This window comes from Odontesthes bonariensis, chromosome 10 (assembly GCF_027942865.1).
Source record: "Odontesthes bonariensis isolate fOdoBon6 chromosome 10, fOdoBon6.hap1, whole genome shotgun sequence".
Lineage (NCBI taxonomy): Eukaryota > Metazoa > Chordata > Actinopteri > Atheriniformes > Atherinopsidae > Odontesthes > Odontesthes bonariensis.
This window is the reverse complement of record NC_134515.1, coordinates 29,582,901-29,600,709: the sequence shown is the minus strand read 5'-3', so window position 1 is coordinate 29,600,709 and position 17,809 is coordinate 29,582,901. Positions and strand designations below refer to the sequence as shown.

Here is a 17,809-nt window from a genome sequence, read left to right as displayed (position 1 = left end):
CAGTGACAGCAAAATCAATTGTAAAAAGGGAAATATTTTATTAAAGGTACAAACAGTAACAGGTCAAATTTGGCATTCAAAGATTGCTCCTGAAAAAAAAAAAAAAAAGTCTCCCCAATATGGGGTGAGAAATTTCACAACAAATCAGTTATCAGTTGAATTCAAAATTCTCTCCTTCTCATAAATATGTACAACACCTTTTTGAAAGTCCTGGAGAGTGAAAGTGGGCTAAGAAAAAAAAGAAGAAGAAAAAAGAACAGTGCCTTCTCTTGGTGAAACCATGGAGGAAGTAGTAAAATGAGCCCGTCATTATAAATAATGGGTTGACATGTTCAGTAAGGAATTTTAATATAGAGAGAATTTGTCATAAAGGGTTTAAGTCATTAACCAAATGGGGATTTTGTGGACCACGTGAAGGTAAATCACTCTCCAATCAGAAGGGATGATTTAAAAGAATGTACTGAAAAAGAAAAAAGAAAAAAAAAGTATCATATATGTTTAATGTAACAGCGGTGTTTGGACAGCTGCGACAGCAGAGCACATAAATTATCAAACTATGTAGGCATATCCAAGCTCAACTCAGACATGCTCTGGTGGTTGTGTTTCTGTGTGAGCCTGTGCTATAAAAAACGGTGAGATAATGCAGGTAGATCAAAGAAGTCCAGTGAGGTGGTGAGTACATATGAAGTGGGAAACATCCTTTCAGAAGTTTGACTCTACAAATAGTGAGAAAGCAGGCTAACGTGAAAAAGACAGAAATCCGCTGAGGATTTAGTCTTCATATTCCTCATATACTTTGACACACAAAGTTCTGGCTTGACGAGCCCTAATCACAACAGAAAACAAAAGAAAGCACTGTAATATTAAAAAGAGTGAATACAATTATTGCACTTCCAAACAATGTGTAGTTCCCAGTGCCTAGTTGTTATCCCTTTGTTAGAGGTATTTATGCTATCATGTTCAATAGTAATGTAGAACTGTTTAACCTCAGTTATCTCACGCTACAAAGGACTAGACAATGGGAAAGGTAATAACCATACACACACACACACAAAAAAACTTCCTTAAATATAACATTCACACAAATGCATGTATGCACAAAGTCAAATATGCATACATGCACACTCATGCAACCTTAACATCTGACCCACGGACATTAAGTATTTACATTTAAGGCACAATAACCCTATGTACATGACATAAGAAACCAACACAAAGCATTTCAATGTTCAGTCCCTGTAACCTTTTGGTTGTGGGGTGACTTCAACCACTTCTCATTCATTTTACTCATAAGACAATCAAAAATACAGTATCTCATTCAGCAACACAGGCTGTAAGCTGATCCATCTGTCTTCAGCCTTCCGTCAAGGCTACATCATTGCTGATTGTCACGTCCCCGTTAAAGACGTCGCTGTACTACAACCACTAGCTCTGTGGCTTCCCCCGAAGCATCACTTGCTTCAACGGCGTCTCTGTTCAGAATGAGCCCAACGCACACCAAGCAGGAGTAAAGACAGTAACGTATTCTCGAGGAGACAGAAGCACCACACTGCTTCAGGCCTTGTATGAGGTTTCACAGGTCTGTGGTGGTTCCAGTCCCATTCCAGTCGACCACACATCGACACTGACCATGCCAGCAGTGGTAACTCTGAGCACAAACACACAGGACTTTAACAAAGTGATCAGTAGGAGTCAAATTGAGAACTCAAAGGAAGGTCAGTCAGTCTTTGGTGTCTTTGGAGTAATATCAGTAGATTTCCTTTGAGTGCAAAAACACTGTCCACCAACCTGAGGCAGAAAGTACTTATGAACAGCTGAGAAATATCCATCTATGCATTTTCAGTACCCGCTTTTCCTGCTCAGGGCATGCGGGGGTGGTGGAGTTCATCCCAGCATAGACTGGGTCAGAACAGGGAAACATTTCAGATAAGCCTCTGGCTTAAGGCTTAAATTATTGGAAGAAAATTATACATTTTTGAAATCATAGCTGAGCTACTGAATTGATTTGGCTGTCATACATCTTTGCATGCGATTCTGCCTGTAGGCAGCGAACATGTCACCTAAAAACTAATCATCTGCATACAGGAATTATCAAAAGGAATACTTTCAGGCCTCGTCAGGCAACCCGATTCACTACTCCCAGAGGCCACAAGGCAACATGTGGCCCAATCCTGTCAGAGGCAGCAAATGCGTCAGATCATTAGCACCAATATAAGGCAGTAATATGGGTATTACAGAGCTCTCATTGAAAGAATTCACAAACAAGTAAACCAAACAAGTTGCTGCATGCACAGGTTGATGACATCCTGCAAACCTTTTTGCAGTCACATTTGTTGTACAGTCTAATATTAGCCTTTAGGCACTGAGATAAGTTCTATTCAACAATCCCAACCTGATACAAAACATAGACATAAATTAAAGGTTAAAAAAAAAAAACATTCATTTGGCTTGGAGATCTTTGGCTTATTTTTTCTTCCTCTAGTGCAGCACAGCGGAGTTCCAGTAGTCTCTCTTTCATGCAACTCGTCACCTGCTCTCAGATCCACTCCACATGTCCCATTGTGTTTCTCCCTTGCAATCATATGGCCAGATATTGTGGTTTTGAAAACTCTGTAGGACAGTTAGGCCTCAGAGGCGGCCTGTGGTTTGAGTTGTGCTTTCTCCATGGCAGTGCCGTAAGGTACAGATCGTTTGAAGAAGCCAAGCTGTAAAAAAAAATTTAAAAAAAAATTTAATCAATGTAAGAATTAGGCGTGAGCTCTCACCTGATTAGTATATCTGCAACATCCTTAATATTTCCGAATGAAATGTGTTCTAAAATCGGCTACTGACCCTATAGAGAACGTAGATAAGTAGAGCCAGAAGCAGTAAACCAGCCAGAATAGCCAGAATGATGATCCACAGCGGAACTGAGTTCTCAATGTCTGGCTTGTTCCACACCACTGGGGTCACCACCTGAGGATGACAGGAGAATTGGTCTTCAGCTCATCCTTTCACTGCACAGAATGGCCAAGCAGGAGAGAACAGACTAAAGAATGAGTAAAGACGTTAAATACCTTCTTGTGTCCACTCGGGAAAATTTTGGGTGGGATTGCATATGGCATCTTCTTTACATTGTATGTGGCCAGACACTCCAGCAAATAGTGCTTGTAAGCTCTCTGATGAAGGAAACAAACAAACAAATCTTATTAAAAAATAATTGCAGTATACGAAAGATACACTAGGTGACGACACAGACCGTGTGTGTCTTCCAAAGAAACTCCCTAAAGCATTCCAATCCTATGAGAAGCTGTGACTAGCAGATAATGGATTTCCAATACTTCACACATAATCTGCATTACACTGTGCAAGAGGTTGGACTTAAACCGAGTGTAGCTCAGACATGACAGGGAAACACAGGTTAAAGCTACAGTCTGTACATCAATCTGGAGCAACTTACATTCTCAGAAAGCAACTCGCGCATTCGTTGAGGCACATATGTGAAACTGGGCACACTGGCAGCTGCTTCAGAACCACTGCTAATGCCAAGTGAGCACAAACAAATGTGTGACTGACTACTGCAGCTATTTGCCTCTGTTTGCATTCGAGGTTTAAACTCTGTTTTCTTTTTTGATGCTTTAAGGATAATGGCTTCTTACTTGCTGCCAAAGCCTGACATGAGAAAATACACAAGCACCAGTGGGAAGAGGCTAATCTACAATGTTCGGTCCTTTCCTCTGCTGGAAACACATGTTCATGTGCAGTACATGTCAAGGCAGTTTGAGTAGCAAGGTTCTTCTCCCACTAACCTCAGTGAAGGTCTCGGCCCAGATGCGGGAGCGCACTTTGAGGATGGCAGTAGTTCCCTTCTCCAGCAGACCCACGTTGCATTGGACTTTCCAGCACTCTACATTAGAGCAAGACTATGGAAACAGATAAAAAAATATATATATTACTCCAACAAAACTTGGATTAAGAGCATGACAGGAATGAAACACAAGTGTAATTTGAGACAAAACTAATAGTGAATACAGTTAGACCAAATAACACAGTCATGTTAATGCTGCAGGTTGAATAAAAGTAACAAAGAGCCCAATGTTATGATCCCCACGCCTGCTTCGAATTAGATTGAAGGAATGTCATGAGACTGTAAAAATGCAGCATGCACCACTTGCCACATTATTGCCCAACCACTAAAACCAGCTCGTTTCTCTTAAGACTGTAGAATACGCAATCTTAATTAGAGCCCCATAAGGCAGTTTTAACATTTTGAAACATGCACATACTGTCCTTCAGGGCTGGTGCTGTAATCAGACCACCCCCCCAGACCGAAAGGTTTCCCGCGGGAGCGCATTAGTTTACTTATTACACCAAGCAGGGCAAACTGAGGGAGTAGAGGAAAGTACCCACCCAGTTCCTTCAGGCCCAGTCTTAAACAGATTTAGTGAGAACTGAGACAGACAGGGAAGATATCAGTCCACTTCCTGCTGGTATACCTGCTTGATGCCCTGAGGGCAGCAGGACAACAAAGGGCTGAGAAAATTACAGGGATAGTCCAGGTCTGAAGATGCCTCAGTCCCACAAAAATTTGTTTATTAATGAAGTTGGTGACTGTCGGGTAATTAACATACACATCTGGTGATTGTAAACTTATCTTTTTTTTTTTTAATTGTAATTTAAGAGCCTGTGTGGCACATGATCAGTAAAACCAAATTATGATCATAAAATGTCCCTGTCGACAGTAAAAACTTCTGCGATGATGATTCATCTTTTTCCCCAATATAATGAGCTAATATACATTCATTTTTGCATTTTAGGCCTACAGTAAATTCCAAAAAGGTTGGGATTGTACAACTTTCACCACTTTGTAATGTTGCTGTTCCTGATGTTCTGGCACCAAGGATACCAAGCAATGAAACTAAGACCTTTTTTTGGCCCATTCTTCTTGTAAACAAGTCGAGAAACCATTGTTGCATTTTTCTTTTCATAATATTCCAATATACCATCATGCATGACAAAGGTTTCCCACAGCAACCCTTCAGCCACATGGTTATATCAACTGTTTTTGATGCAGTGCCATCTGAGGAATCAAAGACCATCGGTGTCCAACTTAGGCTTGCATCCTTGCTCTTTATGCACTGAAATTCTTCCAGATTCATTTAATAATTTAATGGTATTATAAAACTTTTTTGACAAACAATGTTTTTAAACGGTTTCAAAGATTTTCCCATGCATTTGTTGACAAACTGGAGATCATCTGCCCATCTTTGCTCAGGGAGTGTGGGGCGGTAATTTTGAAAGGTTTTTGATAATCAGTTCAATTAGAGCCAGCCTTTGACCTCTATGCATAGCTCAGCTCTTTAAAAACAAAGCAGTTCTCTCACGCCATGACCTCCACCGTCATCCAAGTTCTGCTAAACTCCAACACGCACACTGATTAAGAATCACTTTGAAAGGTGACGTCTGTCCTCTCGGGCATAAAAAAGTAAAAGTGCAGACACATGGGAAACTGGACAAAGGGGTCCTTCATGCTTAAGTGTCATTGGACATGCTTGATAAACAAGCACAGTTGAGAGGAGACCGCTAAGCCAACAAAGACCTCTTTGGTGGAGGCAGGTATCCACAGATGAATGCAGATTAAACTGTTACCTGCAGCTGGGTGGATCAATAGACGCAGTGTATGGGGACTCGGGAGGGTCATAACACCGAGAGCTACAAATTAAAGAGCAGTCAGCAAAGTAAGAAGTCCCCCCCCCCCCCATGACTCATGTCTTTTCAGCCTCTTAAACACCCACCACTACTAAAGGTTCTTTAATGTTAATCGCCACAACAGGACCAGCCTGTGCCCTCTGACCTCACCCTTTTAATGACATCATAACTTAATTACCCAATCCCCAGGGCCTTGTGTAAGTGCTAGACCTGTGTCACCAAAATAGATCCAGATCATACACCTAAAGCAACTTAACTGACTTATATGAGCGACACAAATATATATGACCATATTTAGCCAAAAGATTTCAACCTTCAGTCGTCAGTCAATCACCTTTGATGTTGGGATTCATCTCGAGAAAGCAACATTTGTTCTCTAATAATCTTACCAGGTTCGTTAAATGAGCTAGTGGATTCTTGTTGACATCCCTCCTCTCGATGTGGTGCTCATGGGCCTTCAGTGCCAGAATAGGAGATTCTGTGGATGTGCGCTGGAGCTACAGGAGGATGCAAACAGAAACACACACCCATTAAAACAACACATTGACTGACTTCACCGGGCAGAAGAGCACACCACCCTCTCCGTCAATATAAGACCTAATGTTAGCATGACCCTGAGGCTCTTTGTCATTAATCAGAAGCATGTGAGCTTTCCACCTCACGGATTCCCGTGGAAATACTCCACGCTCAGCAATACACCAGGGGGAAAAAAAACATTAGGTCATGGCTAAGACAGATGACCATTCGAAGCCCTGCTTAACATCTGTTAAGCGTCTGAAGTAAACAAAAATAACTGCACTGAAATGTTTTGCCTACAGAATCCTACGGCTACCACTCGGTATAAACTGGGTGTCACTGCATGTTGAACACGAGGGGGTGTGGTGCAGGATGAGGTGGTTCTTAGGGAAGAGCTGCAACTTCAAAGCAGTGGTGGGGTAAGTGTCCTGGGTGGGGCTGGTAAACTGGGAGGAGGAGAAGGTGGATGTGGGCCAAACATTGGGAACTGGGCTGGAGAACGACATATAATTTAGCCTCATTTGACCCCCATAGGTGTGCATGTGCATGCAAGATCCTCACTTTGAGGTTAAGGTGGTTCATTTTTGTGTCCGAGGTGCAGTTGATGGGGCCTTCTGTGGAGAATTCCAGAGGGTAGAGGAGAGTGCGAGCCAGGGCACGGAGAGGGCAGCGCAGCTCAAGTAAGGTGTGGCTGATCTGACTGGGGCCGTTGTTCACAAGCTGGAGAAAAGAGACAAAACACAACCTTCAATATGATGAGCAGCCTTTATTATTTCCTATAGCAAAATGTAACTAGATTTTTACAACGGGTTTCTTTCCCATGCTGAAACATTTCTTATCTAGGATACTTCTTTAATATCCACATCAGTAGATCTGCACAACCCCAAATAACTCTGATCTGGATCTCATTTTCTTTGGTTTTCCTTTTTTGCCGTTTTCTGGGAAGTGAGTTTCTTTAATGAACGGTAGGATCTACTTTCCAACCCAATCAGCTCTGCACCAATGAGTGTACACAGATAAGAGCATTCTGATTACCTCATAAATGTGTTCCACTGCCGGCCCAACGTCTTTCTCCACCACGTAGTTTTTGGGCACTTTCCAGTTGGCCGGTGGAAAGAAGACCTTATCTGGTCGAGACACACTTGAAAGGGGAAGGAGGGCTGTGAGAACATGTGTAGGGAGCAACTGGAAACTTAATGAAGTCCTACCAGTTCAAATGAGGAAATTTTAATACTCAACTCACCCCTGAAGGATCGCATCAGCCTGAACAACCACCTCCAGCTTGTAGGGAGCTACTTCACTATGGGAATTATTCTCATTTTTACTGTGGAAACAGAGAACAAAGGAAAGATGTTCTGATGAGCTGAAGCCATTTAAGAGGAGTGGGGATCAGTACTGCTGAATAAAAATCAGCCTTGGACTTTTTCTGACAACTGTTTACTTCTACACGCTACATTTTAAGAAACATGTTTGTATTACAAATATTTTTTTCTTATTTGTATATAAACTCTTCTGCCATACAAGGAGAGCCAAGATTCTTGATGAACGTGTTGTGTTTGTTGTTTCCTTTACACTTTGAAAAAAAAAAAAAACATTAAGAAAGAAAGGTTTAATATTAGGTGTGATATTCTGATAACAAAACCAAAACTTGTGGAATTGTCCTTTTTTGTTTTGTTTTGTTATCTAAAGTACATTTTAGAGCTTGTATTTTTTTCCACTTTCATTCAAGTAATGATAATGAATCATTAATTCAACTTTTTTTTTTCAAAGTCTTTATTTTTTCACAAAGGTATATGTACCTCTACTTGAGTAAAGTCTGCGTGTACTTTTTCAGCCTCCGTTTGAGAACTGTGCGGAATATTAAAATTGTACCTGCGAATCTGCAGCTCAAACTGAACGGTTTTGTGTGTGTCCTTCAGCCGTGGCACAGTGAAGCGAAGACCTGCCCATAGCTGCAAAGAGAAATGTCATCAGAATTATCCAGAAAGGACCAAAAACCTACTATTTTCCATTACTGTCCATCAAGTCACAGAAATAAAGCTGGATTTTTCCACGCAAAGTGGCTCATTACATCTCACCTGCATTTGCCTATTTGTGCGCTACATTTTCTTTCACGAGATCAAGAACCCCACGGCAACTTCACAGTTTGTTAATAAAATACACAACTCTTTCTGTCACTCGCCGTTAACTTGCAGCTGATGGCCTTCCTCTGCAGACCTATTAAAAACATGCTAGCTTGTGACTCAATCGTTAACAAGAGGAACTCTTCCCAGCAGGGAGCTTAAGGCACAGATGCAGCCTGTACTTTCTGTCACAACATTTCCTGACACATGCTAACTTTTCCTGTTCCACCCACCCCCCGCCCACCCACACACTTTATCCAACAAATATCAGGAATATAACGGTGTTCTTACATTGGTGCCCGCTTTCATCGGGTTGCCCAAATCACAGCTGAGGTACCGGGTCTGGTTCTCGGTCTCATAGCTGCAGGTCAGCTGGGTTAAGCTCTGAGTAAGAAAGAAACAGTGACTTATTAGTGCCTGAAAGGTGGAGATTTTCACTTTGTTTTGTGGCATTTCCTCTCACCTCATTATTGCGTGCAATACCGCTGTAATCAGCCTCAGGGGGCAGCACCACGTACAGCTCCGCCTCGTACGCACCTCCCTCGCCCTCATTCCTGGCGTTGAAAGTCAAGGTCAGCGAGTTGTCATCACCAAGGTAGACTTCCTTCTTGTCACTGAAAGCCCAAACCAGGGGAAGAGAATAGATAAATAGCTCAATGGTTAGATTTATCACACAAATAAATACAGATCAAGTTGCGTGAGGGTAACAGAGTAATAGAGTAAGCAAAGATGTATTTGTTTGTGTTTGCTTACAGCACAATGAGCAATAAATTCCTATTGCTTAAGCTAAACAAGCAAATTTTCAGGCTTTGGGGTAAGCACATCTAGGCTGCAAAGAGCATCAATTAGATTTCATCGCAGAAAATCCACCAGGTTCAATCACATTTTTTTCTGATGTGGTAATAAAGTCGTACATGCTGTACAACAGCACATAGCGCTGTAAAACAGCCAACCATTCATTACTTTCTCTCGCTCCCACCACCATTCTCCACACTTAAGAACAATGAGATGTTCCATATGGAGGGTCACACAGATGCTTTTAATTACGGCCCGTTCTCATAAAGCAGGCGAGCAAGAGGGAGAAGATTTCTGAAGCCGATCCTCTTCTCGTCTGTTCGTCAGTCATAGCCTGATTCTAAATGGCATCACACCTTTTAAACCAAACAAAGACTACAAATTAGAAAACACCACAAAACCTTTAAGCCTTCCTTTAGGGACCTTGGGTCTAACAGGTTATGTGGCAGCAGAATATAAGAAGCAACCTTGTAAGAATGATGAAGAACTTCCACTAAATCGTGACCCTCGGGCCTACCTTTCCAACTACCACTGAGCTTCTCTAATTTACAACAGAGCAGACAAAAGCAACAATATATTACTTTTACCTAGATAATTTAGTCCTACTTTCTAGATCGGTTGGCCGCAGCAGATTATTCCATATGTGACTTATCAACCATACGTTTAAAAAAATAAAAAAATGAAAAAGGCAGATGGTAGATAAATATAGGAATGTGAAATCAAAATGACAGAGCAGAGAAGGGTGTATCGAGGAGGCTGTTATTTTTGAGAAAAATGGTAACAGATTTCTCAAATCAAAGTGTGGCAGGCCGGGTGCTCCTGACAGCTTCAGGGCCAGATGAGGTTGTCTCTCTGGCAAAAAAAGCTATCTAAACAGATGCCTTTCATGTCTCCAGTCTGCTCCTTTTAACTGTTTGTCAGTGCACCTGTGAAGCAGAGCTGCTGCCCGTTTTTATAGAACGGGGTGCCCCAACTGTACAGCAACATTGCGGCTATTAACACTCACTCTCTGGTATGTTAAACTAAACAAAGCAGCGCAACAGCTGCTGTGATTCTCTTCAGAGTTCCCCACGTATAATCCACTGAACTGGCTTTTTCAACATAGATGTAAGAATAGGAAGAGACTCACCTATAGACAGCCAGCTTCAAGTCAGGAACACAGATGTTGTCTTCTCCACAGTCCAGCAGAATCTGAGCCTAAAAGATCACATTGTTGTGGTAAAGTTTTAATATTGGGCTGCTGTAAATCATGACACAGGTTACAGGTCACAGGTTCTGACCAAAATACCACTTACTTTACATGTGAATACAACAGATAAATCAAAACTTTGATTAAGGGAGACAACAGGATTTGTGTAGCAAGATGCAACATGCAGCATGACTAACATGTTCCACCGCGGCCTCCCGACCACCAACCAACACACACCTGGACTGCAGCCCTCCTTATTTACTAGACATCATCACTGCACTTCAGACAGAAACAATGTCATCGCTCAAGGGGACAATACTGCCTTGATGAGGTCATGACAAGCCCAGACATGGTACCATGAATCAGCTGTCCCGATGTACACATGCAGCCTGTTAGTAATGTTAAAAAGGGGAAATAATGAACTTGGTAAAGCTCAGAGATAATGCTGAAGGAGATAGTGAGCGCACAGTTGCCAGCTCCCAGCTCTCACCAGTGCCCCACATCACAGCACTATGTGGTGAACCACGCTTTCACCACACACTACACCACCCTGCGAACCACAGCCGTATATGATCACATGGAGGGGGAGGAGCTTACAGTTTAGAGGACGTATTGATATAAGATAGCTCTGTTGACCTGAAAACAGGCGTGAGGGTTCCCAGATTACAGTGGAGGGTAAGAGAGCGGAGGAGCAGAAGCACTGCCGGATAAGTGGCTGACCGCTGAAAGTGTGTCAGGGCAGAGGCAGAGAAAGCCCTGCGGATAGCCAAATTGCATCCCACTGCGACTGACAGTGAGATGATGCTCATGACGATGATGATAATAAATAGAAGTGAAGGAGGAGATTACAGAGAGCAAAGCGGCCCCCTTGTCATTACACCATCCGGGGGCTCTAATTATGGACATCATGGTAACCACCATGCTAACTTGGCCACATGTTCACCCTGGTCTGTACGTCTGCGCAGGGCAGGAAAACAATGTTTATAACATGGATGTACTTCAACAACAACATCAACAATGACATCAGCATGTGACATAATGAGGACCAACATCATGCAGGGAAATCAAGACACTAGCATGGCAATATCCCTAGGCTCCATTTATCAGTCATACCCATTTGGTCAGATGATATCATTTACGAACAATGAGGGTAGTGATACACAATTTCATCCATTTCAGAGATCTAAAAGGGTGAAATCTTGACTGGCTGGATACTTAAGTGGATACGAAATGAAAAAAATATGGTAATTAATAGATTCATCATAATGCCAAAACAATTCATAGAGACATGTGCAATATGTTAAGAGGAGAAAGAGATTGATCCAAGCAAATCAGCCATCTTTCATTCCCACTCCAGCTTTGAGAAGAACTTGGCACCGTCAAGGAAATCTTACATAGCCAGCTACACACTCTAAGCATATGTGAAACTCAATAGAGCATCATCTGTCTGATCTAATCCAAGGCTGTGGTGTAATGGTCACTATTCACTGTTTATACATAGTTGCCTTCGCACAATATTAAGCAAGATTGATGAAATACGTTGGCAGTCTGACACTATTCCCACTTGCTTTTTACACACACTAATACTCGGATCAAGTTTGCCCTCTTTGTTTTAAAAATTCCCCTTTTTTTCAGATTTAAAAATTATATTACGGCTAAGGCTTCTCTCAAGGATTTTGGATCGGCAGCAGACCACATCTGGAGGCCAAACTGCTTTGATATCTAGGAGAGACATCAGTAAAAGGACCAACGGGAAAGTTAGAAACACACCAGAATTGAGAATAAAAGAGAAAAAGGGAGATCAAACTACCCCGATTACCATTTCCTAAATGTTCCAATCTGATAGCTGTTACTGAACTCAAATATGGCGCAAGCTGTGCCACAGCTGAACAGATGCCGGCTAAATGCCAAAAGACTTAACCAGATAGGTAAAAAGCCTGGCTGTTCCCCCACCCAGAGATATCCACCATCCATTTGGAAATCACCTGACGTCATTACCCAGGCAAGCATGCCAAAAGCTATTCCTGTAAGGACATAGAAATACTCCACTGCACAAATACCTTGCTTTCATGAAGTAAACAACTTTCAGCCTTTTGATTTTAGTAGCTCAGCAGATCACTCAAGGATTAGTTAACTGTACTGACAGAAGGTGGGCCATGTGTAACTGATGCCAAAGTACCTTCTGCTCAATTACACTGGTGGTCTGATAGTTGAGGATGGGCCGCAAGCCGTGGGAGTCTGCAGGAGCTTTTGGATCCAAGCTGAAGTTCAAGGCCACAAAAATGGAGGAGAGTTTATCCCTGAACTCTTTATCCTCCTGCAGTAAAAGAAACACATTACAGGGGTTATATAAAATAGTGAAAATCATTTCTTTAAGACCCAAGTCTTAGCCATAAAGTGTTTTTTCTTCTTTTTTTTTTTAGTCAAAGAGAAGGCATACCCTTAGGTAGATCTTTGTGTGGTGGCACAGGCGCTCGCCATGGCGCACCCTCACACTCCTATGGAGCAACGGCTGCTGGGAATCCAAGAACAGAGCTCTCTTCACTGCACCTTTCTGCTTGTGCTTTTGACTGTCAAGCTGCACCTCCACCTGGAAATCTGGAACACATAACGCACAAACGAGCATTCATGGTTTGCTGAATGTTCTTGAGTCGCTTAATGACAGGTTTGAAAAAGGCTGCCATAAGTTCTCTGAGACACACACAATGTCGTCAATGTAGCAGAGAGAGCATGGAGTAATTAAAGATAATAGCTAAAGGTTGATAGGGAAAATGGATTGAACACAGAAGAGGGTTGTTTGTTAAACATTGATCACAGAAGACTTTTGTCAAAGTGTTTGTCCCCCCCCCCCCCCCCAAAAAAAAAAAAATCTACATCGGATGTCAAAACATTTTCAGCTGCAGATTTATGTACCTAAAACACGAACATTGGTGGCTAGTTTGCATACTTGTAACAAAGTGCAGATGTGGAAAATTGGCTCACCTAGATTGCCTGGTAAGTGCTTCCCTTCAGCAGATATGCAGAAACTCAGGTTGACACTGTTTTGGACAGAAAGAACAAGGAAATGATGAGAGAAGCATATTCATCAATGGCAAAGGTTCAGTATTAATATACCGTACACACAGGACCCCTCACTTGCCCTCACTTTGTGTCCAACTTCCTCTCATGGCCCAGTTTTCTTGTGTCAGCTACTTACATGGTTCACATTACGAGGCATGAGGCGTAATGGGAATGCCACGAATAATATGAAAACAATTTAAAATGTTTAGAGACAGGGCTGGCATTTGACCACTCTCGCCAGCTGGGCTGATAAAACAGTGTGTCTCCGTTTCCACCCACAGCCCCCCCCTAACACACAGACCGGCATAGCAGAGTTAAGAAGGGTGAAATTGTGCAAAGTTTCAGGTTTCAGTGCTGACCAGTCAGTGGCTGTCTGTATAAGCCTGTAGCTCTCTCCCATGACATCAGCCATACAACATGCTGCTGCTGTCCGGTTCTGCAACTCTGAAATCCCCAACCCAATCACTGCTAACCCCACAAAGAAAAGCGGAGGCAAAATTCTAAAAGCAAAAACCTGAATTGGAAAGGAGAAAAGACAGAAAATACAAAGACTTCTTTTGAGGATTAATAATAAGTTCATGTATACGCTCCTGAGTCTTCACAACTGTGTGCGCAAACTCACAGGAGTCTACGTGTCCTGATGTTTCCCAGCTGTGCTCCACCACTAAACAATATCTCATTCAAAGCAACTGCGAAAACCTCCCTGCCCCTCCCCACACGACCTCCTTCCCATTATCCCCTCTGCTCTCCTTTCACCCCCACCAAATACTCCTCATCACCAGGCAACGTAGCATAATCAAGACATATGTGTATACAAGAGTTTCCTTTATGGTTCAGGATGTGGAGTAGGGGGGAAAAAAAGCAGACACGAGTGCAGCGTCAACCATGTCGAGCAGCGAGTAACCGTCATCTGTTTCCTCTCCCCTTTTCTGGAGCTGAACACTGTGCACATTTGGACGAGGCCAAAAGCAGCCAACAATGCTGCTATTCAGCATGTTATTTCTCTGCTGTGATATCAGGACATTTTAGAAAATAGGTCACATAAAGGCAGTGCTCGCTACAGGCAAGTACCGTGACGGCTGATGTTATAGGTATTGCTTATCAGAATTTCCTGGCAGGATAGAAGTGTTTATGTATGGGGGGGGTATGGGGAAGCTCATCTTTTCTGCAGTAGAGTCAAACAAATACAAGACAGAGAGTGCTGGTTACTGGACAATCTGAACACTCACCAGGAAACAGGAATGCTGGAGTTTCCATTGGTGATCATGCAGTTCTTCTCTTCGGGGTTAATCATGGTGGGGTAAACTGTCAGGGAGGCACTGGTGTTGACTATTGGACGGGATCTATGGGTAACAAAAAATAATGTACAAGAGTCAATCACCAGATATTATATTTCCACTTTCGGTACCTTAAAGTCTCAGTCCGGCTGTTATAAATCCTATTAAAACTCATCTGTTTCTCCAAATTCCTCCAAACTACATTTTGCAAGTTTTTGCCAGGAAAACAAATCTGTCATATCTTTGAAACTGTTCTGATTCTACATCTTTTTTCTTCATTCACTGGATGGGGATCTATAAATCTGACCACACCCACATCTCCAAGTGATTTAGAATGACTCAAGAGAGCCAAAGAAAATATAGAAGGTCGCATGCACATGGAAATATGATAACTGTAATATATTTGCTTTCTTTGCTTTCAACAATCCCGGTGCTGCTAGCTCCAGGAGCTGGGCCATCTTAGAGCTGATAGGTAGCCCATTGCTCCCAGAGGTGGTCTTATTATCTGGATTAGTGGCACACAGCAGAAGCAAGGCCAAGCAAAAACTGCAAAACTTGGTCAGCTGTGCAAGCCGACTGGAAGCTTGCGTGCTATGGAAGCCGCCCACTCCTGTAGCTAATGCAAAGTAAGCCCAGGAGCTAGCAGAGCACAGCCTTGGCTGAAATACAACCTGACCGGCAGCTTCCTTCCTGCAGAAGCTACTAGCTGTAATAGGCCTGAGAGCAGGCCTACCCGCTGGAGATAGCAGTTTACACTTGCACAGCTTGCCAGCTATACTCGCTATGCCTTGCTTCTGCTGTGTGCCAAAGGTTTTCTGTTAGCTCCTAGGTTAGTTTGGTTCCTGACCCTGTCTAGCCCAGTGCTCCTATAGCTAGTGGCTTCCATGGTTATCTGCTGTTGGACCAGGAGCAAGTAAGGTTATAGCTAATCCCCACAGCTCAACAAGTACTACGGCACCTTACTCAGTCATGCTTTTGCATGTGTTCTCCACCTAATCTATATTAGCCTATATTAACTTCTCGTTGTAGCTTGCTAGCTTCTCATTTCACGTGTTCCTCAAAAGTGCATGCAAATAAGCTGTACAGCACCACACTGTAGGTAGTCATGATTGATTAGCACTGGCTCCTCTAAATAGTCGAGCACAGGCTGCCTTACATCACCAAGACTTTCAGTGGTGCTCTGCAGATTCATAGCAGAAATCCTCAGCCATAGCATAGCTGATTTTGCAAATTAAGAACATTTTTCACATGCTGAAACTTTCTTTTCGCTTTTTAGTAAAATTTGCTCTTTTAGTCTGTCTGTTTTATGTGTTTTATATTTAAAATTTAGGGTAAACCTAAAGAGTGACATTTTTCCCCTTAACTGTTTCTCAGCATGAAAACAATGTGATTGACCTAAAAGACATGTATGACTACATCAGGAAGATGAAACAACATACCTATAGAGAATTGCCTTATCAACACCAAAGGCTCCAACAATGAGATCTAAGAAAATTAAAGAACACAATCGGGAAAACGGTAAAGAGAGCGGTTAAAACGGTAAAGAGACAGTGATGGTCATGACAGATATTTAACAAACATTTACCTGGGTATCCATTCATGTCCAGATCCTTGGCACCTCTGAGGGCAAACCCAAAGCTGGCAGGAACAGCACCAACTGCCCATTGGCCCGTGATCACCTGAGATGGTTTTTCCCTGAGACCTTCTGAGTAGCCATTATAGATGTAGACCAGTCCCTGCCGATCATCCCCTCCAAACGGACAGCTTATAGCCACGTCTTCCAAGAAGCAAAAAGTGAGGGAAAAAATAGTCTTTTCTTTTAAATTGCCCAAAAACAATCCCGGTGTAAACAATTCAATTTTGCAGTAAGACATTAAATGAGTCAAGATTGGACATTTTGTGGGCTTGACCCTGCTAGCATCACATGCTTATTTAAGAAATTAGATTAATATGGTACATGTCTATGCCTACCTTTTTAGAGGCCACCATTGATTTATGTCCTTAGAACCTAAAGTATCTAAAGTCTCTTTAAAGACATATAAAGACAAAAACCCTGGCAATACAGTTTCTCTTCTGACTGTGATACCACTAAATTCACAAAAATTCAGCTGACAAATAAATTGGTAACTCAATATTGTAGCTCCCTAATAAAATGAAAGAGGAAAACATCTGAGATTTCTACAAGATTTGTATTTTTGTTTGTTGTTTAACTTGCTTTCTCCTTTGTAAGCAATCTAAATAACTACAAACTGGTGCTATTCATTTCAAAACTTTCTTCATGGCCAGTTTCCTATTTTTACCATTAAAACCATCCTGGTTCAGGTCTCCTAGTGGTGCAATGGTGCTGCCAAATCTCCCAAACACCTGGCTTCCCGTCAGATGAGGTTGGCGGAGCTCCAGGTTCAAGGGGCCACGCTGTAGATAAACATAGACCCGCCCCATCTCCTCAAGACGACCGTCTGAGTCACGGACCATCAGCAAAGGAGCTCCCACCAGCAGGTCAACCATCCTGCAGACATGAAAGGAACATTGCACAAACTCATTTAAACTCAACCACATAGACGCTCAAGGATAAAGCTGTAATAGGTAGTTGATGGTTTCCAATTTAGACTGCCAAGTTAACCAATTAGCAAGAAAAGGAGAAGATGCTTCCACTCACCCATCACTGTTGATATCAGTTGTTGCCAATGCATAGCCAAAATATGACCCCATCTGTGAATGACGATTTCATATCTTTAAGCAATGAAAATCTTAGACTCGCATAATCAAGATTCGATTTGTTCTCACGTAATCTAAAACACTCATACTTCATTAGTAGAATAAATGAAGACTTAAAGAAAAAACAAAGGCTTGGTGGGTTTTTACAGATTAGATTAGATTAGAGTTTAATTTCTTTTTCCTTTTTAGAATTTTCTGCCATGATCTTGAGACTGAAAAGCAGAAGAGACCACCTGAATTGTCAGGGTGAATACAAATTCTCCTGTGATTTTACTAATTCAGCTGAATCATTGCTGTTTTACCATTCACCAGAACCATTTGCACAAATTGCCATTGCACTTTCCACTCAGTAACTAAGCTTTACAGAACACCATAAAAGAGACCAGGACCTACTAAACATTGTAAAAGGAAATTATTTTCCTGGAGAATGACTGACAATCAAA

The 17,809-nt window shown here is 42.1% G+C and overlaps 1 protein-coding gene across 1 annotated transcript in view; it reads right to left on the bottom strand.

Annotated features, from left to right (window-relative positions):
- Positions 1-18: 18 nt before the first annotated feature.
- itga5 (integrin, alpha 5 (fibronectin receptor, alpha polypeptide)) overlaps positions 19-17,809 on the bottom strand; it is a 35,162-nt gene continuing 17,371 nt past the window's right edge. Inside the window, exons 11-30 of the mRNA XM_075475208.1 lie at positions 17,308-17,360; positions 16,949-17,157; positions 16,234-16,425; positions 16,088-16,133; positions 14,601-14,714; positions 13,294-13,349; positions 12,752-12,909; positions 12,491-12,628; positions 10,252-10,319; positions 8,791-8,941; positions 8,619-8,711; positions 8,077-8,156; positions 7,448-7,528; positions 7,240-7,345; positions 6,766-6,924; positions 6,078-6,185; positions 3,789-3,902; positions 3,057-3,158; positions 2,833-2,955; positions 19-2,705 (exon numbers count right to left, since the gene is read on the bottom strand). Of these exons, the coding sequence (XP_075331323.1) occupies positions 2,622-2,705; positions 2,833-2,955; positions 3,057-3,158; positions 3,789-3,902; positions 6,078-6,185; positions 6,766-6,924; positions 7,240-7,345; positions 7,448-7,528; positions 8,077-8,156; positions 8,619-8,711; positions 8,791-8,941; positions 10,252-10,319; positions 12,491-12,628; positions 12,752-12,909; positions 13,294-13,349; positions 14,601-14,714; positions 16,088-16,133; positions 16,234-16,425; positions 16,949-17,157; positions 17,308-17,360 (2,235 nt within the window). The 3' untranslated portion in view covers positions 19-2,621. The remainder of the gene's footprint in view (positions 2,706-2,832; positions 2,956-3,056; positions 3,159-3,788; positions 3,903-6,077; positions 6,186-6,765; positions 6,925-7,239; positions 7,346-7,447; positions 7,529-8,076; positions 8,157-8,618; positions 8,712-8,790; positions 8,942-10,251; positions 10,320-12,490; positions 12,629-12,751; positions 12,910-13,293; positions 13,350-14,600; positions 14,715-16,087; positions 16,134-16,233; positions 16,426-16,948; positions 17,158-17,307; positions 17,361-17,809) is intronic.